Raw genomic sequence first — 21,848 nt, forward strand, 5'->3', positions numbered from 1 at the left:
ATATCGGGTCGTGCGGGGGGGTGGTAATGGGTAGTGGGTTCCAGCGGTCCCCGAGGGTGTCGTGGGGGGGGTGGTAATGGGTAGTGGGTTGCAGTGGTCCCCGAGGGTGCGAGGTCTCGTATGGAGACTGTGTCCTCCCGCCCGTCCGGGTACGCAATGTAAGCGTACTGGGGGTTGGCGTGGAGGAGGTCGACCCTCTCGACCAGGGGGTCCGTTTTATTGGTCCTCACGTGTCTTCTCAGCAGTACCGGCCCTGGGGACGTCAGCCATGGCGGTAACGCTGTCCCCGATGTGGACTTCCTTGGGAAGACAAACATTTTCTTGTGAGGGGTGGCATTGGTGGCAGTGCAGAGCAGTGACCGAATCGAGTGGAGCGCATCAGGGAGCACCTCCTGCCAGCGGGAGGTCGGAAGGCCCCTAGACTTTAAGGCTAGTAGGGCGGCCTTCCAAACTGTTGCATTCTCTCTTTCCACCTGTCCGTTCCCCCGGGGGTTGTAACTGGTGGTCCTGCTTGTGGCTATACCCCTAGCGAGCAGGTACTGGCGGAGTTCGTCGCTCATAAACGATGAGCCCCGGTCGCTATGGATATAGCTGGGGAAACCGAACAGGGTGAAGAGGCTGTTCAGACATTTAATGACCGTGGCACTGGTCATGTCCGGGCAGGGGATAGCGAATGGGAAACGGGAGTACTCGTCAATGATGTTGAGGAAGTACACATTGCGGTCGGAGGAGGGGAGAGGCCCTTTAAAATCGACGCTCAGGCGTTCGAAAGGGCGAGTGGCTTTTATCAGGTGGGCTCTGTCTGGTCTATAAAAGTACGGTTTGCACTCAGCGCAGACTTGGCAGTTCTTGGTCATGGTCCTGACCTCCTCAATGGAGTAAGGCAGGTTGCGGGCCTTGATGAAGTGGAAGAACCTGGTGACCCCCAGGTGGCAGAGGTCATTGTGGAGGGCCCTCAGCCTATCGATCTGCACGCTGGCGCAGGTGCCACGCGATAGGGCATCTGGGGGTTCATTGAGCTTCCCAGGCCGGTACAGGATCTCGTAATTGTAGGTGGAAAGTTCGATTCTCCACCTCAAGATCTTGTCATTTTTGATTTTGCCCCTCTGCTTGTTGTTGAACATAAAAGCAACTGAACGCTGGTCAGTGAGCAGGGTAAATCGTTTTCCGGCCAGGTAGTGCCTCCAATGACGCACAGCCTCCACGATAGCCTGGGCCTCCTTCTCGACCGCGGAGTGTCTGGTCTCCGGGCCCTGGAGGGTTCGTGAGAAGAATGCCACAGGTCTCCCCGCCTGATTAAGGGTGGCAGCCAGAGCGAAGTCGGACGCATCGCTTTCCACCTGGAAGGGGATGGATTCGTCCACTGCGTGCATGGTGGCTTTGGCAATGTCCTCCTTGATACGGTGGAAGGCCGAGCGGGCCTCTGCCATCAGGGGAAAAGAGGTGGATTTGATCAGCGGACGGGCTTTGTCTGCATAGTAGGGGACCCACTGGGCGTAGTAGGAAAAAAACCCTAGGCACCTCTTCAGAGCTTTTAGGCAGTGGGGCAGTGGGAGTTCCATAAGGGGACGCATCCGGTCCGGGTCGGGACCGATGACCCCGTGTTCCACAACACAGCCAAGGATGGCGAGGCGGTCTGTGCGGAATATGCACTTCTCCTTGTTATAAGTCAGGTTCAGGAGTTGGGCGGTGCGGAGGAATTTCTCGAGGTTTGCGTCATGGTCCTGCAAGTCATGGCCGCAGATGGTCACATTGTCTAGGTAAGGGAAAGTGGCCTGCAGCGCGTTTTGATCGACCATCCGGTCCATCGCCCTTTGGAAGACGGAGACCCCGTTGGTAACGCCAAAGGGAACCCTAAGGAAGTGATAGAGGCGGCCGTTTGCCTCAAAAGCAGTATACTGGCGGTCTTTGGGGCGGATGGGGAGCTGGTGGTACGCTGATTTCAGGTCAATGGTTGAAAAGACGCGGTACTGCGCGATCTGGTTGACCATGTCAGCTATGCGGGGGAGTGGGTAGTCGTCCAGCAGGGTGTAGCGGTTTATTGTTTGGCTGTAGTCGATGACCAGGCGTTGTTTCTCGCCGGTCTTAACGACCACAACCTGGGCTCACCAGGGGCTGGAGCTGCCCTCAATAATCCCCTCCTTCAGGAGCCGCTCCACTTCGGTTTTGATGAAAACCCTGTCCCCGGCACTGTATCGCCTGCTCTTTGTGGCGATGGGCTTACAGTCGGGGGTGAGGTTAGCAAACAGTGGGGGGGGGTGGGACTCTGAGTGTGGAGAGGTTGCATCTGGTGTGCAGCGGGCAATTTGGAGGCTGCTGGCTGCGGACTGTGAGTGGGGGGAGGGGGCCACCGTACGCCATCGTAACGCTTTTGAGGTGGCACTGGAAATCCAACCCCAGTAGAACGGCAGCGCAAAGTTGGGGCAGGACCAGGAGTTTAAAATTATTGAACACAGTCCCGTCTACTACTAGTGTCACCACGCAGTAGCCGCCAATGTCCGCTGACTGGGACTCGGCGGCCATAGAAATCCGCTGGTGCGCAGGCAGGATTGGGAGAGAGCAACGCCACACCGTGTCGGGGTGGATGAAGCTCTCTGTGCTCCCGGAGTCAAAAAGGCAGTTTATTGCATGGCCGTTTACCTTAACGTCCATTTTGGACCGAGCTAGTTGGTGCGGTCTCGTTTGGTCCAGCGTAACAGAGGCCAGCGTAGGGGTCGGTGTGTCGCTGCGGGTATCAGATGGGGGGGGTTGGCGGCCTGCTGCATCCCGGCTGGTGTCCAAGATGGCGGCGTTCATGATTCCCATGTGGCTGGAGTCGTCCAAGATGGCTGCTGCTGCGGTGGTTCGCACATGGCTGGGGTAGGCCCAAGATGGCAGCCCGCACGGCCCACACGCGGCGCTGTTGGGGGCCCAAGATGGCGGCTCGCACGGCCCACACGCGGCGCTGCTGCCGTTCGGGGTGGCTTTGGCCTTGCAGACGCTAGCGTAGTGTCCCTTTTTCCTGCAGCCCGAGCAGGTCGCATTCTTCGCCGGGCAGCGCGCTCTGGGGTGTTTGGCCTGGCCACAGAAGTAGCATTTCTGGCCTTGGGATACTGCTGTCTGGCTTTGGGACACTGCTGCGGTGGTTGGGCCGTTGTTGGGCTGTGGCTGGGGTGGCACGGTGCTATGGGGCTGTCCTACCGTGTCCCAGGTTGTCGTTCCCCGCGGCGTCCACGGTGCAGAGGAGTAGGCATCCATGCCCCGGTAGGCTGCGTCCAGCGTTAGTGCGATTTCGGAGGCTCTGTCGAGGGTGAGGTCACTCTGCTCCAGCAGTCGCTGTTGGGTGTAGTTGGACCTGTGGCCCGCTACGAAGGCATCCCAGATCAGTTCCTCCGTGTACTTAGTGGGCGTTACCGCCTTACACCCACAGGCCCGGCCAAGCACGGACAGTGCTTGGAGGTATTCCTCAGTCGATTCCCCAGGTTGTTGCTTGCGACTCCCCAGGAGGTGCCTGGCGTAAACTTCGTTCACAGGGCGCGTGTACTGGGTCTTGAGGAGCTGGAGGGCGGCTGTGTACGAGGTCGCGTCCCGGATGACTGAGTACACTCGGTGGTTCACCTTGGAGATCAGGACAGACAGTTTGTTCGCATCCGTTACGACCGCAGTGGAGGCAGTCAGGAATGCCTCGAAGCACATGAGCCAGTGAGCAAACTTGGTGGAAGCGTCCGCTTCCCGACTGTTCAGGTCCAGGCATGCTGGTGTGAGGATCTTCTCCATTATAAAAAATTTAGTTAATAAAATTGATGCGCCATCAATTACTCAAAAGACTGAGGTTGAGCGAGTAACAACCAGGCTTTTATTAACTAAAGAATGAAGGTCTAGTCTCGAGTGGTCGACCCGTCCAGAATACTAAGGGACTGGGAGGTAGTCACTTATATACCTGGAATAGTGGGAGGAGTCAGCCGAGGCATGTCCAGACCTGTACCTAGTGGAATACACATATAGACAGGTATAACAGTGGTTTACCACAACCTTTTTAAAGCATTAGGCCCAGGCTGCTTTTGAAACACCAAGGAGGAGGAAAGTATTGGAGTAGACCTTTTAGCATATTGCCATGGTAGACACAGCACACATCAGATTCAAGACTGGGCAAGCCAGGGCACCCTCTGGTCCTAGGTTAGGTATAGCACATAATTTCCCACACACCGTCCACTCCCAACAATGGATCTCTATTGCATTGTTTGCTGGAATATTTTTTTCATCAAAATCACTACCTTCTCTCTAACGCCACAGGTTTTCACAGTCCTACCTCAGATCTTCCTGATGCTTTCTCTGCATCACCAAGATCGCCATCTTGCCCTCACTCTGAAACTGGAACCAATAACAGTTACAGTGAGATGCTGTTGAAAACGCATTAACCTTCTGATTGCTTCATTTCCCGGCAGCATTCACAGCACAAGAACACATCACACCACACAACATTTCTAAAAGTGGTTTCATACTCATTTCGAATAACTGTCATAAAGCAAAGTTTGAGACACGTAATGCTTTTCATTCTCACAGTAAATGAATATAAGCTTTTGATTGACACCTTTTAAAACAAATCTGGATGAATATCTGGTTAGGAACAAATTGAGTTATATTAGCAAGTATAGTTTGAAGGTGACATAGAATGTACAGCACAGAAACAGGCCATTCAGCCCAACTGGTCTATGCCAGTGTTTATGCTCCACACGAGCCTCCTCCCACCCCTCTTCAGCTCACTCTATTAGTATATCCTTCTATTCCTTTCTCCCTCATGGACTTACCTAATTTCCCCTTAAATGCTATTCGGCTCAACTACTCCTTGTGCTAACGAGTTCCACATTCTAACCACTCTCTGGGTACAGAAGTTTCCCCTGAATTCCCTACTGGATTTATTAGTGACTATCGTATATTTATGGCCCCAAGTTTTGGTCTCCCCCACAAGTGGAAACATCTTCTCTAAGTCTGCCCTATCAAACCCTTTCATAATTTTAAATACCTCTATCAGGTCACCTCTTAGCCTTCCCTTTGCTGGAGAAAAGAGCCCCAGCCTGTTCAATCTTTCCTGATAATTATAACCCCTCAATTCTGGCATCATTGCTGGGCTCTCTCCATTAATTCTCCCAAATGACTGGGCTTCACACAACATGGCTCAATCCTGTCCTTACCCAGCAGCTGTATGCACCCACTTCCAGCAGGGGCTGGCGGGGGAGTGGGGGGGGGGGGGGGGTCACTGGACAGGAATCAGGAGTGAGGACCCAGATTACAGTTCTGCTGTTTAACCCAGGGGCGCCAAAGCGAATTGGATCACCCAACTGAAATTACCTAACTCTGTACAGATGTGGTTTGACGTACATTTCAATACACTGGAAACTTATGTGGCTCAATACCAGTCCAGTACGACGATTACAGTCTTTTATTACATAGAATGTACAGCACAGAAACAGGCTATTTGGCCCAACAGGTCTATGCCAGTGTTTATGCTCCACACAAGCCATCTCTCACCCTACTTCATCTCACCCTTCGATTCCTTTCTCCCTTGTGCACTTATCTAGTTTCCCCTTAAAGGCATCTCTGCTATTCGCCTCAAGCTGTTAGTTAGCTAGTTCCACATTCTAATCATTCTCTGGGTAAAGAAGTTTCTCCTGAATTTTATATCAATTTACTCAGGATGCCAAATGGCAACCAGGTAGAGATACTGCAACAGATTCTCTTTCATCAGGTCCCCATCAGCTTTGATACAGTTGGCAGTACTGTTCTGTAGTCCTTGTTTTCATATCATCACACAATCGGAGAATAATGTGAAGCAGTGGGAGGATTCGCAGGCTGATTAAGTCTGACAGGCAGCGATGTAAACATTCCTTCCATGGCTATAACCAGACACAAAGGGTAGTGAGTCCTATATGGCAGGAGGCTCCACAACCCATATAATGAGGGGTAGGTCACCCACTGGACACGAGTATCCTACTGCACGTCAAACCAGAATTCAGAGCCGGAGATCCACTTGCCAAGACTGCCTGGAGCGAGTTTCGAACTCGGCAGCTCCTGACTCAGAGGTGGGAATGTTACCACTTGGCCAAAGGCTCGCTCGGTCTGCTGCTTTTACCAGCTGACAGAAGCACTTGAAACAGATGAGCTGAGTAGTCAGCTGGGACTGGGTGCCAGGTGTTGTGTCTATGTATAATAAGACACAGGCTGCAGGAGAATGGTACAACAGGTGTTTACTCAACGTGGCTCACACTGGAACTGATCTGTACAGATTACTACTCAGTGCTATATACAGGTGTGGTCACTGCCGGTACTGCAGTATACAGGAGCTGTAAAAGATAGTTCCCCCCTTAAAGGTGCAATTCCTCCCCTTTTAGATTAACAGTACCATAACACTCATTTAACAATTAAATATCAAACTAATTACAATTAACACTTTTAACATGCAACATTAGCTGAAAATAGTCTATTTATATATTCAGTCTTTGGGGAGGCTTCCTGATCCTTTCTGGATAGCGCCTTTCCCGAGTGTCTTGCTCTTGGTGCGGAGGCGATTCTGGCCCCCTGTCGTCGGTTGGTTCATCAGCTTCCGATGCTACTGTTTATGGGGTAGATGCGACCTGTACGTCGGGTTCATCACCAGGTACGTATGGGCGAGGCATGGGGTTGACTTGTTCCTGTGACTCTAGGATCTGGTCAGCATGGCATCTCAAGATGCTCTCCCCAACGTCCACTGTGTACATTAGTGGGCCCTGCCGTGTGCATATCGTTCCTGGCTACCATTTTTCTGTTCGGTAGTCGCGGGCCAAGACTGGTTGCCCTACATTGAAGCTCCTTGTTGGCTTCTCATGGATGTGCTGGAATTCCTTACTCTCAACATCTCTTCGTACGTTTGGTCTGAGCAAATCCAGGCGAGATCTTAACCTTCGGTTAAAGAACATCATGGCTGGGGCCTGGTTGGTGACTGCATGTGTCGCATTCCGGTAGGCGAACAGGAAATTGTCCACCTTGTGCTGCAGCGGAATGTTGTCATTGTACATAGCCTTTATTGCCTTCTTAAAGGTTTGTACGAACCTCTCAGCCAATCCATTTGTGGCTGGATGATACGGGGTGGATGTGTAATGCCTTACCCCATTCTTTTTCAAGAACCTCCGGAACTCTTCGGACACAAACTGTGGTCCGTTGTCAGAGCAAATCTGTTCTGGCAAGCCATTCCTCGCAAAAATAGTCCGTAGGACTGCAATAGTTTTCTCCGTGGTGGTGGAGGACATTTTGATGACCTCAGGCCATTTTGAGTGCGCATCCACAGCTATTAAAAACATTGAGTCCATGAATGGACCAGCAAAATCAATATGCACCCATTGCCATGGAGATGAGGGCCACTCCCATGGGTGTAGAGGGGCCTGTGGTGGTGCATTTTGGACTTTCTGGCATCCTGAGCAGCTCTTGGTCAGGTCCTCGATTTGTTTATCGATTCCCAGCCACCACACATAAGCCCTGGCTAGGCTTTTCATTTTTACCCCTCCCAGATGACCCTCATGAAGCTCATTGAGCACTCTATCCCTTAACTTGGGTGGAATTACCACTCGGGATCCACACATCAAGGTCCCCTGGCACACTGACAGCTGTTCTCTCCTTGTCGAGAATGCTGGCAACAGTGAGTCGCCATGTGCTGGCCAACCCTTCACCGTCAAATCATATACCCGAGACAGTGTCGGGTCATTTCGCGTTTCCTTTTCGATATAAGCTTTAGTTACCGGTAGGTATTCAACTATAGTCGAATGGAATATTTCGACAGGATCCACTGCTGGTGCTTCCTCCGCAGTAGGCAGTGGCAGGCGTGATAGCCCATCAGCATTTCCATGCTGTTTCGTGCCCTTATATTCAATCTCATAGTGGTGCGCCCCTAGAAAAAGTGACCATCTTTGTAGTCGTTGCGCAGTCATCACCGGAACGCCCTTCTTCGGATTAAAAATGGAGACAAGAGGCTGGTGATCAGTCAGCAAGGTGAATTTCTGCCCGTGCAGATAGTGATTGAACTTTTTCACTCCCCACACTAGGCTGAGGGCCTCCCTGTCAATCTGGGCGTAGTTATGCTCGGCTGAGGTTAGTGACCGTGATGCAAAGGCTATTGGCCTCTCTGAGCCGTCCAAGAATTTGTGCGACAGCACCGCTCCAATGCTGTAGGGTGACGCATCACATGCCAACTGAATTGGTAATGCCGGGTTGTAATGGGCCAATACCTCTTTCGATATGATTAGTGTTTTGCTCTTCTGGAAAGCTCGTCTACATTCGTCACTCCACTTCCATGGCACCCCAGTTTGCAGTAGGGTGTTCAGTGGGTGTAGTATTGTAGACAAATTTGGCAAGAACTTATGATAGTAGTTTACCAGCCCGAGGAACGACCTCAGTTGTGACACATTTTCCGCTGCTGGAGCCTTGACTACTGCCTCAATCTTCTCTGGGGACTTATGTAACCCCTCTTTATCGATAACGTGGCCACAATACGAGATCTGTTTTCTAAAAAACTCGCATTTGGGGCGGTTAGCTCGGAGCCCATATTCCTGCAATCTAGTGAGCACCTGCTCCAGGTTGGCAAGGTGATCACTGTCATTTTCGCCCGTGACCAGGATGTCGTCCAAATAACACTGGGCCCCTGGGATCCCTTGCAGGACTTGTTCCATTGCCCTCTGCCAAATAGCTGGAGCTGATGCTACCCCGAATACCAGCCGGTTGTATTGGTAGAGACCTTTATGGGTGTTGATTGTGAGGTATTTTTTTGATGCTTCTTCTACCTCCATTTGCAGATACGCCTGGGCCAGATCAATCTTAGTGAAGTGTTTCCCTCCAGATAGCGAGGCAAAAATATCTTCAATCCGCGGAAGTGGATATTGTACGGTGTGAAGGACTGGGTTCACTGTTACCTTAAAGTCCCCACAGATGCGAACCTTCCTTGATTCCCCAGGCGTGCTGCTGAACGACTTTTTCATCACAGGGACGATGGGTGTAGCCCACTCGCTCCAGTCTACCTTGGACAGTACACCTGAACATTCCAGACTCTCCAGCTCTGCTTCGACGGCTGGGCGGATTCGCATAAGGTACCGGTCTGGCCTTAAAACACTTTGGGCTTGCGTTTTCTTCAATTTTAATCATCGCTGTCATGCCTTTTAGTGTTCCGAGTCCTTGCTGGAACACTTCTTTCGCGTTAGTTAGGATCTTTGACAGTCGCCTAGGTGTGACGTCGTCATCCTTTTTGTCAGCCACAGTCAGTGCCTGTATGGAATGCCAATCCAGTTGTATTTTCCGGATCCATTCACGTCCCAGTAATGGTGGTCCTCCATCTTGCAATACATACAGGTCTAGTTTTGTTGTTTCCTTACCGTTATATATAACGGTCACCCTTATTTTTCCTTTGGGGTAGGCTTTTTGCCCCGTGTACGTCTTCAAAATAATTTTTGTGTCTCTCAAGGGTATGTGTGAGAATATCCGCTCGTAGTCCCGTTGGTTTATGACTGTTAGGGCTGATCCTGTGTCCAATTCCATCTTTACCTGGACTCCTGCTATCTTGAGAGTGACCCAAATGGTTCGGTGATCCTCCATTGTGATCACATTATGTAGTTTCAGACAACTCAGTTCCCTGCTTTCGGAGTCATTATCACTCTTTTGTTTGTCTGAACTATTCTCCATCATCTTATGTACCTTCTTGTACTTTTCTTTGGTAGGTTTCTTATTGCTGGTTTTCTTTCCCGACCTGCAGACTTGTGCTATGTGTCCTACTTTTCCACACTGTCTGCACACTTTGTCTTTGAACCAGCAATCATTCTGGTCGTGTGTTGTTCTGCCGCAGCGATAGCACTTCTCTGTTCTATATGACATTTCGTTTGTGCCATATTCTTGCGGTCTCTGTTGTATCTCTGCAGCGCCCCGTGCTGCTGCTTCATATGATACCGCAATGCTGAAAGCCTTTTCCAGCGTAAGGTCCTTTTCAGATAAAAGCCATTTCTGGGTTCCATCACTTTGAAGCCCACACACAAACTTGTCCCTTAAGGTATCTGCCAGTCCCGCTCCAAACTGGCAGTGTTTCGATAGTTTGCGCAGTTCTGTTAAATAATCAGCATTGCTTTCATCCTTATGCTGGTTCCGTTTGTGAAACTTGAATCTTTCTGCTATCAGCAGCGGTGTGGGGTTTAAATGTTGCTGTAGTATCGTTACTATGTCTTCAAAACTCTTTTCCATTGGCTTCGTTGGGGTTACTAGATTTCGTAATAAACCATACGTCTTTGCACCCATTAAATTTAACAATACCGACGCTTTCTTGTCATCTGACACCTCATTTGCCTTGCAGTATACCTCTATTCGTTCGACATATGTAGTCCAAGCTTCAACTTCATTGTCAAATGCGGTGATACTGCCACTCTTCGGCATTTTGGGTTTGGTTTAAAATGGCATCTCCCAATGGCTTAAAATGGTGTCTCCCGCGCTTTCCTTCCTCCCCCGCTGCTGCCAACGCTGCTCCCGGCGGTTCTCGTGGCAATGGCGGCGCCCTGTAGGTTTCGTGCGCTTCTCCTGCGCTACTGCCAACGCCGCTCTCGGCGGTCCTCGTGGCAATGGCGGCACCTTGTGGGTTTCTGCGCGTCTCTCTCTCCCTCTCTTCGACGCTGCTCGGCCCCTGAACACCGGCTGCGCCCTGTGCGCTCTGCCCTCTCTCTCTCTCCCCCGTCGACGCTGCTCGGCCCTTTGCTGTGCCGCTCGGTGGGGCTCTAGCCCACCGCTGTCCGGGAAGGGTCTGCGCACTGCCTGTTGCCAGCCCGTTTCGCTGGACCACCTCAACTGGAAAGCCAAGCCTGGCTCTCGACAGCCTTCCCCGCAATTCTCGAGTCTCTGCTGGATGACTGGGCGGTTGCCCGTGGTCGACACCCGAGTCTCTGGCCTTGACCTCCAATCCACTGATCTCCAGGAACGAATCCCCGGGAGGTGATGCAGAGTTGCAGGTAGGTTCGAACTTGCCTTGTCGCCAATGTTGTGTCTGTGTATAAGAAGACACAGACTGCAGGAGAACGGTACAACAGGTGTTTACTCAACGTGGCTCACACTGGAACTGATCTGTACAGATTACTACTCAGTGCTATATACAGGTGTGGTCACTGCCGGTGCTGCAGTATACATGAGCTGTAAAAGATAGTTCCCCCCTTAAAGGTATATACATTACACCAGGTACAACATGGTAAATATTCCACTCTCCAACAGCATCATCCAACCCTCTGAAGTGCAAAAACTCGGACACAAAAGAAATGCCTTATCCAAATGTTTCCCCAAAGGCAGAAAACGCTTCGACTCACCCTGTTTTCTATGCTCATTTGCTTGTCACTCTCCTGCTCCAGTAACTGTACCAGCTGAGTGATCTGCTTTTGCAGGTCTATGATCAGCTGCTCTCTGGAAAGCACAAGACTCAAACATCACAGAGATGTCACATTTAATCAGGACTGTGGATTTCAAGATGGTATGAATCTGAAATTTAAGCACCGAATGGAAACTGAGCTGAGCATAGGAATAGGATTAGGCCATTCAGCCCCTCAAGCCTGTTCTGCCAGAGTGCACCACTGTTCAGATCAGTTTCACCTTGACCACACTGACATTGGGAGCGTGGCACAAGAGGTGCAAGAAAAGAAAGATGGGGTAAGAAGGACTTAAAAAGAATTGAGCCTTCCTCAATAGCTCAGTGGGTTAAGCAAGTGAGAGGTTGAGTCACATTAATTCCAACAAGGTGATGGGTTCAATACTTGGTCTATGCTGAGTTAGCTGATCCCAGCAAAAGCTGAAATTGGCCCTTGCATTAGGGAGGGGGAAAGTCGGCCAGGGTTCCCACTCTTGATCTATTGGAAACAACAATTTGCATTTATATAGCTCCTTTAACATAGTAAAATGTCCCAAGACGCTTCATAGGAGCTTTCAGACTAAAATTGACACTGAGCTATAGGAGACATTAGGACAGCTTGGTCAAAGAGGTGGGTTTTAAGGAGCGTCTTCAAGGAGGAGACACAGAGAGGGTTAAGGGAAGGAATTCCAGAGCTTTAGGACCTAGACAGCTGAAGGCACGGCCAGGACGGGATGTCGGACAAGCATTCTGACAACACAGAGGCAGTGGAGGTGTTGAGAGAGGTGGTGGTGAGATAGAGCTGGGTGTCATCAGCTTCGGAAGCAGTCAATCCCTTTTGGGGGAGCGGGGTAAGTGCAAAAATCATAGAATTGTAGAGTCTTACAGCACTGAAGGAGATTATTCGACTCATCATAGCTGTGTCAGATTTTGAAAGAGCTGTCCATTTTAGTGCCACACTCCAGCTTTGCCCCCATAACCCTGCAAATTAGTCCTCTTCAAGTATATGTCCAATTGCTTTTTAAAAGTTCCAATGGAATCTGCTTCCACCATCCTTTCAGGTGGTGCGTTCCAGATCTAAACAACCCTCTGTGTGAAGAAATTTCTTCTCATTTCCCCACTAGTTCTTTTGTGAAATATTTAAAACTATGACCTCTGGTTACCGGCCCACTTGCCAGAGGAACAATCCCAGCTTCTCCAATCTCTCGACATAACTGAACTCCCTCATCCTTGGTATCATCCTGGTAAACCTCCTCTGTACCTACTCCAGGGCCTTCACATCAAAGTGTGATGCCCAGAATTATACTCAATACTCCAGCTGAGGCCTAACCAGAAATTTATAAAAGGTTTAGCATAACTTCCTTGCTTTTGTAATCAATGTCCCTATTTATAAAGCCAAGTGTCCATACGCTTTTTTAACCACCTTATCAACTTGCCCTGCTACCAATGTTCCCCCTAATTTTCTTTGGGTGCGCAGCCCCTTTAAGGGGCTGTACAGCCTATGAGGCCATGCAGCTTAAAGGGAACGTTGCCTGCTACCTTAACCTCATTGAAAATAGTACCATTTAGATTATACTGCCTCTGCATGTTGTTTCTCTCAAAGTGCATCACTTCACATTTTCCTGCATTAAATTGCATTTGCCACTTGTCTGCCCATTTCACCAGTCTGTCTATGTCCCCCCCTGAAGTCTGCTACTATCATGCTCACTATTTACTATATTGCCAAGTTTTGTATCGTGTGCAAACTTCGCAATTGTAATCTCTATACTCAAGTCCAGGTGATTTATATATAACAAGAAAAGCAATGGTCCTAATACCGACCCCTGGGGGACCCCACTCCACTCTCTCCAGTCAGATAAACATCTGTTCACCACTACTCTCTGCTTCCTATCCCTTAGCCAATTTTGTACCCAAGTTACCACCGACCCTTTAACTCTATTTTCCGAATCTTGTAGCAAAAAGGAGAGGTTGACAATAGGAATGAATTCAACTTGTAACATCAAGTGGGTCTGGGTTGAAGATGGCCTGCTGTCACACCATAAATTATTTTGATGATGATCAGGATGACTTATTCTAAATGCACATCAACAGCAATCACTCACGTGTTGTTTTCTGATGCAGGCCTGAAAAATTAGATAACAATCTGAATTAATTACAGAAAGGAAAGCCTACAGCACCCATTATAAATTCCAATGTACTGCATACAAACGCTTTCCAAGTACAAAAGGGAAATACTGCGGATGCTGGAAATCTGAAATAAAAACAGAAAATGATGGAGAAACTCAGCAGGTCAGGCAGCATCTGTGAAGAGAGAAACAGAGTTAACGTTTCAGGTCGATGACCTTTCGTCAGAACTGGAAAAAAGCGGGAAATGGAACAGATTCTTAAGCAAGTGTAGGAGCTGGGAAAGGGGGGAGGGGATGAAGGAACAAAAGGGAAGGTCTGTGACAGGATAGAAGGCAGGAGAGATTAAGAGACATTAAGAGATATTCAAGGCAAAAGGAGATGGTAATGGGACGGGTTAAGAAACAAAACATGGCTCTAGATGAATTGTAAATTGCGCTGGCAGAATGAAAGACAGCTGCCATGTGGGAGAGAAGAAAAGAAGACACAAACAAAAAGTGTGGATAAAAAATATATATATGATAGGGGCCGAGGTTATGATCTGAAATTGTTGAACTCTATGTCGAGTCCAGAAGGCTGTAAAATGCCTAAACGAAAGATGAGGTGCTGTTCCTCGAGCTTACGCTGAGCTTCAGTGGATCAATGCAAGAGGCCGAGGGCGGTGAGGTCTGAGTGGGAGTGGAGTGGAGAATTAAAGTGACAGGCGACCGGAAGCTCGGGGTCCCCCTTACGGACTGAATGGAGGTATTCCGCAAAGCGGTCACCCAATCTGCGTTTGGTCTCCCCAATGTAGAGGAGACCACATCGTGAGCAGCGAATACAGTATACTAAATTGCAAGAAGTAAAAGTAAATCACTGTTTCACCTGGAAGGGGTGTTTGGGGCCCTGGACAGTGGGAAGGGGGGAGGTATAAGGGCATGTGTTGCATCTCCTGCGCTTGCACGGGAAGGTGCTGGGTGAAGAGGAAGGGGTGTTGGGGGTGATAGAGGAGTGGACCAGGGTGTCACAGAGGGAGCGGTCCCTTCGGAATGCTGAAAGGGGAGGTGAGGGGAAGATGTGTTTGGTGGTGGGATCACGTTGGAGGTGACGGAAATGGCGGAGGATGATCCGTTGAATGTGGAGGCTGGTGGGGTGAAAGGTGAGGACAAGGGGAACCCTATCGTGGTTCTGGGAGGGAGGAGAAGGGGTGAGGGCAGAAGTGCGGGAGATAGAACGGACATGGTCAAGGGCCGTGTCAACCACAGTAGAGGGGAATCCTCGGTTGAGGAAAAAGGAAGACATGTCGGAAGCACTGGTATGGAAGGTGGCATCGTCAGAGCAGATGTGGCGGAGACTGAGAAACTGGGAGAATGGAATAGAGTCCTTACAGGAAGCGGGGTGGGAGGAAGTGTAGTCCAGATAGCTGGGGGAGTCAGTGGGCTTGTAATGAATGTTTGTCAATAACCTATCCCCAGAGATGGAGACAGAGAAGTCGAGGAAGGGAAGAGTCAGAGATGGACCATGTGAAGGTGAGGGAAGGGTGGAAATTGGAAGCAAAGTGGATAAAATTATCTAGTTCAGGGCGAGAGCAGGAAACGGCACCGATACAGTCATCAATGTACCAGAAAAAAGAGGTGAGGGAGGGGACCTGAGTAGGACTGGAACAAAGATTGTTCCACATATTCCATGAAAAGGCAGGCATAGCTAGGACCCATGCGGGTTCCCATGGCAACACCTTTGATTTGGAGGAAATGAGTGGAGTCAGAGGAGAAGTTGTTCAATGTGAGAACAAGTTCAGCCAGGCGGAGGAGGGTGGTGGTCGATGGGGACTGGTTGGGCCTCTGTTCAAGGAAGAAGCGGAGCGCCCTCAGGCCATCCTGGTGGGGGATGGAGGTGTAGAGGGATTGTACGTCCATGGTGAAAAGGAGGCGGTTGGGGCCAGGAAACTGGAAACTGAGTGGCGGAGGGTGTCGGAAGAGTCGCGGATGTAGGTGGGAAGAGACTGGATAAGGGGAGAACAAATAGAGTCGAGATAGGAAGAGATAAGTTCCGTGGGGCAAGAACAGGCTGAAAGGATGGGTCTACCAGGGCAGTCCTGTTTGTGGATCTTGGGAAGGAGTTAGAAGCGGGCTGTGCGGGGTTGGGGAACTATGAGGTTGGCGGCAGATCTCCAGAGGAGATGAGGTCTGTGACAGTCTTGGAAATGGTGGCTTGATGTTCGGTAGTGGGGTCATGGTCCAGGTGGAGGTAGGAGGAGGTGTCGGAGAGTTGGTGTTCAGCTTCCACTAGGTAGAGGTCGGTTCGCTAAACAACAACAGCACCACCCTTGTCAGCAGGTTTAATGACAATGTCGGGGTTGGATCTGAGAGAATGGAGTGCTGCAAGCTTAGAGGGAGGTAGGTTGGAGTGAGTGAGGGGAGCAGAGAAATGGAGATGGCCGATGTCACGCCGGCAGTTTGCAATGAAAAGATCTAGAGAGGGTAAGAGGCCAGAGGGAGGGGTCCAGGTAGAATGAGAATTCTGAAAGCGGGAGAAAAGGTCTGCCGTGTGGGGGGAAGACTCCTGGCCAAAGAAGTAGGCACGGAGACGAAGGCGGCAGAAAAAGAGCTCAGCATTGTGCCGATCTCGAAATTCATTGAGGTGGGGGTGTAAGGGGATGAAGCTCAGGCCTTTGCTAAGGACTGATCGTTCGGGGTCAGCGAGGGGAAGGTCAGAGGGGATAGTGAAAACGCGGCAGGGGGTGAGATTGGGAGAAGGGATGGGTTCAGAGGAAAGTGAAGGGGAAGAAGGTTCCGGAGGGGCGTTGGTGTCCAAGAGTTGTTGAAGCTTGCGATCCTTGACACTTGAAAGGAAGAAAAAAAAAATTTTGTTAAAGCGCCGGATGAGGCGAAGGATGAAATGGAACTGCGGACCAGGACAGCTTTGAGATAGTGTATCAGTGCTGCTGAAGAGAGAGGTCGAGAGTGTTCATGTGGCGGCGCATGGCATTCAGCGTGGATCTCAGGATATGGCGAGAGCAGTGGTTTGAGGAACGCTGAATATCTTGGAGATGTCTGTAGTCCTGGGTGGATCCAAAACACGAAAGGTGGAATTTCAGTTGGAATCCACGTGGAGTAAGTCGGAGCCAGAGACAGTTGCTGAGGAAAGATATGTGGCTGTGAAAGCGAGTTTTGGTAGATACCTGATCAAACACGAGAAGGGAAACAGAAAGCAATGAAGATGAACAAGGTAAAAGAGATAAACGGAACTCCCGTCGTTAGAAGAGCAGAACTTCTTCAAGGTGGACATTCCTGGAAGACAGGTGGCAGTGAATTAAACACTAATACAAAGAGAAAATACTGCAGATGCTGGAAATCTGAAATAAAAAGAGAAAATGCTGGAAATACTCAGCAGGTCAGGCAGCATCTGTGAAGAGAGAAACAGAGTTAACGTTTCAGGTCGATGACCTTTCGTCAGAACTGGAAAAAAGCAGGAAATGGAACAGATTTTTAAGCAAGTGTAGGAGCTGGGAAAGGCGGGGGAGGGGATGAAAGAACAAAAGGGAAGGTCTGTGATAGGATAGAAGGCAGGAGAGGTTAAGAGACATTAAGAGATATTCAAGGCAAAAGGAGATGGTATTGGGACAGATAAGAAACAAAGGATGGCTCTAGATGAAGTGTAAATTGTGCTGGCAGAATGAAAGACAGCTGCCATGTGGGAGAGAAGAACAGAAGACAATGTATATATTATACATTGACACACTGGGTGTTACTGGGTACAACACTCTGTATATATTATACACTGACACACTGGGTGTTACTGGGTACAATACTCTGTATATATTATACACTGACACACTGGGTGTTACTGGGTACAATACTCTGTATATATTATACATTGACACACTAGGTGTTGCTGGGTACAACACTCTGTATATATTATACATTGACACACTGGGTGTTACTGGGTACAATACTCTGTATATATTATACACTGACACACTAGGTGTTACTGGGTACAATACTCTGTATATATTATACACTGACACACTGGGTGTTGCTGGGTACAACACTCTGTATATATTATACACTGACACACTGGGTGTTACTGGGTACAATACTCTGTATATATTATACACTGACACACTGGGTGTTACTGGGTACAATACTCTGTATATATTATACACTGACACACTGGGTGTTACTGGGTACAACACTCTGTATATATTATACATTGACACACTGGGTGTTACTGGGTACAATACTCTGTATATATTATACATTGACACACTAGGTGTTGCTGGGTACAACACTCTGTATATATTATACACTGACACACTAGGTGTTGCTGGGTACAATACTCTGTATATATTATACATTGACACACTGGGTGTTACTGGGTACAATACTCTGTATATATTATACATTGACACACTGGGTGTTACTGGGTACAATACTCTGTATATATTATACATTGACACACTAGGTGTTACTGGGTACAACACTCTGTATATATTATACATTGACACACTGGGTGTTACTGGGTACAATACTCTGTATATATTATACATTGACACACTAGGTGTTGCTGGGTACAACACTCTGTATATATTATACATTGACACACTGGGTGTTACTGGGTACAATACTCTGTATATATTATACACTGACACACTAGGTGTTACTGGGTACAATACTCTGTATATATTATACACTGACACACTGGGTGTTGCTGGGTACAACACTCTGTATATATTATACACTGACACACTGGGTGTTACTGGGTACAATACTCTGTATATATTATACACTGACACACTGGGTGTTACTGGGTACAATACTCTGTATATATTATACACTGACACACTGGGTGTTACTGGGTACAACACTCTGTATATATTATACATTGACACACTGGGTGTTACTGGGTACAATACTCTGTATATATTATACATTGACACACTAGGTGTTGCTGGGTACAACACTCTGTATATATTATACACTGACACACTAGGTGTTGCTGGGTACAATACTCTGTATATATTATACATTGACACACTGGGTGTTACTGGGTACAATACTCTGTATATATTATACATTGACACACTGGGTGTTACTGGGTACAATACTCTGTATATATTATACATTGACACACTAGGTGTTACTGGGTACAATACTCTGTATATATTATACACTGACACACTGGGTGTTACTGGGTACAACACTCTGTATATATTATACACTGACACACTAGGTGTTGCTGGGTACAATACTCTGTATATATTATACATTGACACACTGGGTGTTACTGGGTACAATACTCTGTATATATTATACACTGACACACTAGGTGTTACTGGGTACAATACTCTGTATATATTATACACTGACACACTGGGTGTTACTGGGTACAACACTCTGTATATATTATACATTGACACACTAGGTGTTGCTGGGTACAACACTCTGTATATATTATACACTGAAACGTTAACTCTGTTTCTCACTTCCCAAGTACAATCCACTTCCTCAGATTAACCAACACTCATATCTTTCAATTAAAAATGTGTTTTTTTCTAAATGGCCCAATTTGTAAATGGAGCCCATGACTGCTCACACCCAGAAGTGATTTTCAATCTTTCCCAGTGCAAATATTGATTCGCTTTATGTTCTGACTTCAGAAACGCAGCACCAGCTCCTCAAAAGTGCCACCATTGTAGAGATTCTGTGTATTAGTGCACAGCAACAGAAATAACAGGTTAGCAAACCCACGAGTACAGAAATCTGAAGATCCTTCAGGCACCCTTGGTTCCCTTCACAGAAACCTAAGGACTGCAATTCAATAACATAAAAGAAGAAATAGGGCTTACGTAACAGAGGGAAAGTTTACATATCATAGGAGTTGGCACACATAGCAAGCTGCACAGTACAAGGAGATGGAGGCAGATATAGCAAGCTGTACAATACAGGGAGACTGGGACAGATATAGCAAGCTGTACAATACAGGGACCTGAGATAGATATAGCAAGCTGTACAATACAGGGACCTGAGATAGATATAGCAAGCTGTACAATACAGGGACCTGAGACAGATATAGCAAGCTGTACAATACAGGGAGACTGGGACAGATATAGCAAGCTGTGCAATACAAGGAGACCGGGACAGATATAGCAAGCTGTACAATACAGGGACCTGAGACAGATATAGCAAGCTGTACAATACAGGGACCTGGGACAGATATCGCAAGCTGTACAGTACAGGGAGACTGGGACAGATATAGCAAGCTGTACAATACAGGGAACAGGTACAGATATAGCAAGCTGTACAATACAGGGAGACTGGGACAGATATAGCAAGCTGTACAGTACAGGGAGACTGGGACAGATATAGCAAGCTATACAATACAGGGAGACAGGGACAGATATAGCATAGAAACATAAAACATAGAAGATAGGAGCAGGAGTAGGCCATTTGGCCCCTCGAGCCCGCTCCGCCATTTAATGAGATCATGGCTGATCATCCAAATTCAGTACCCTGTCCCTGCTTTCTCCACATATCCCTTAATCCCTTTAGCCTCAAGAAATATATCCAACTCCTTCTTGGATATATTTAATGAATTGGCCTCAACTGCCCTGTGTGGCAGAGAATTCCACAGGTTCACCACTCTCTGGGTGAAGAAATTCCTCCTCATCTCAGTCCTAAATGGCTTACCCCTTATCCTTAGACTGTGACCCCTGGTTCTGGACTCCCCCGCCATTGGGAACATCCTTCCTGCATCTAGTCTGTCTAGTCCTGTTAGAATTTTATAAGTTTCAATGAGATCCCCTCTCATTCTTCTAAACTCTAGTGAATATAAGCCTAATCAACCCAATCTCTCCTCCTACGTCATTCCTGCCATCCCAGGTATCAGTCTGGTGAATCTTCGCTGCACTCTCTCCATGGCAAGAACATCCTTCCTCAGATAAGGCGACCAAAACTGCACACAATACTCAAGATGTGGTCTCACCAAGGCCCTGTACAACTGCAGCAAGACTTCCTTGCTCCTGTACTCAAATCCTCTCACTATGAAGGACAACATACCATTTGCCTTCTTAACCGCCTGCTGCACCTGCATGCTTACCTTCAGCGACTGGTGCACAAGGACACCCAGGTCTCGTTGCACTTCCCCTTTTCCCAATCTATTGGCGTTCAAATAATAATCTGTCTTCCTGTTTTTGCCACCGAAGCGGATAACCTCGCATTTATCCACATTATATTGCATTTGCCATGCATTTGCCCAATCACCCAACCTGTCCAAATCGTACTGGAGTTTCTCTGCATCCTCCTCACAGCACACACGCCCACCCAGCTTTGTGTCGTCTGCAAACTTGGAGATATTGAAATTCGGGTCGGGGGCTTCCAGCGGGTGCAAGCCCCCGACCTGCACTTACCTTGCGCGCCGGCCGTTGAGCTGTGGGCCCGCGTGGAATTCCGATCCTGGGCCTGCTCCAACTGCCGGCGCGCAGTTCTTGCATATCCCAGGGGCGCAGTTAGTTCGATGCATCTCTTGGGATCACGTGGGCCATGGGGAGCCAATCGGAGCAGGGAATGCTCCATTCAGAAGTCTGACAGGAAGAGCTGTCAAAAGTTAGAAATACTACGGCCCCATAACATCACTAAATCTTCAAATATTTTTTTTTTAAATCACATTTTTTAAATAAACTATAAATTACATGAAATAACTATTTTAAACAATAATTTAAATTTTTGAAAAAAATAATTTTATTTTCTAACGGGGCTAAAAATAAGCTTACCTTTCTTTAAAGTATTTAAAAATAATAAACCTGTGGAAAAAATGTTTTAATTTTAATTAATTCACCACTTACCTTGTAAAAAGCAGGCCTTATGCCTGCTTTTTATATGTCTAACTTCTGGAGACTTACCCTCCCGGGAAAACCTGCAAAAAAAGCCAAAGTTCGATGCACACGCGCAGCCTCTCCCGCGCACGCGTTCGACCTCTGAACCCCTTCGTTCAAGGGCATGGAAGTGCCAGTTTCCCGCGCATGCGCAGCGCATGCAGGAAACCGGCACTTCCATTGGGCCTACGGGTGAGTACCCCATGCGTACTCACCCGTGGAGACCTGAATTTCTGGGCCATTACATCTAGTTCCCTCGTCTAGATCATTTATATATATTGTGAATAGCTGGGGTCCTAGCAACAATCCCTGCGGTACCCCACTAGTCACTGCCTGCCACTCGGAAAAAGACCCGTTTATTCCAACTCTTTGCTTCCTGTCTGCCAACCAGTTCACTATCCAAGACAGTACCTTACCCCCAATCCCATGTGCTTTAACTTTACACGCTAATCTCTTATGCGGGACCTTATCGAAAGCCTTCTGAAAGTCCAAATACACCACATCCAC

At 48.3% G+C, this 21,848-nt stretch overlaps 1 protein-coding gene across 1 annotated transcript in view; it reads right to left on the reverse strand.

The window, feature by feature from the left end:
• The window catches only part of LOC147120004 (flagellum-associated coiled-coil domain-containing protein 1-like), a 132,641-nt gene that overhangs the window by 64,127 nt on the left and 46,666 nt on the right, over positions 1 to 21,848 (reverse strand). The window contains exons 5-7 of the mRNA XM_085985494.1: positions 13,468 to 13,488; positions 11,331 to 11,424; positions 4,289 to 4,350 (exon numbers count right to left, since the gene is read on the reverse strand). Of these exons, the coding sequence (XP_085841620.1) occupies positions 4,289 to 4,350; positions 11,331 to 11,424; positions 13,468 to 13,488 (177 nt within the window). The remainder of the gene's footprint in view (positions 1 to 4,288; positions 4,351 to 11,330; positions 11,425 to 13,467; positions 13,489 to 21,848) is intronic.

The sequence above is a fragment of the Somniosus microcephalus genome, chromosome 4, assembly GCF_052327205.1.
Source record: "Somniosus microcephalus isolate GS21.2 chromosome 4, FLI_Smic_1.0, whole genome shotgun sequence".
Classification (NCBI taxonomy): Eukaryota; Metazoa; Chordata; class Chondrichthyes; order Squaliformes; family Somniosidae; genus Somniosus; species Somniosus microcephalus.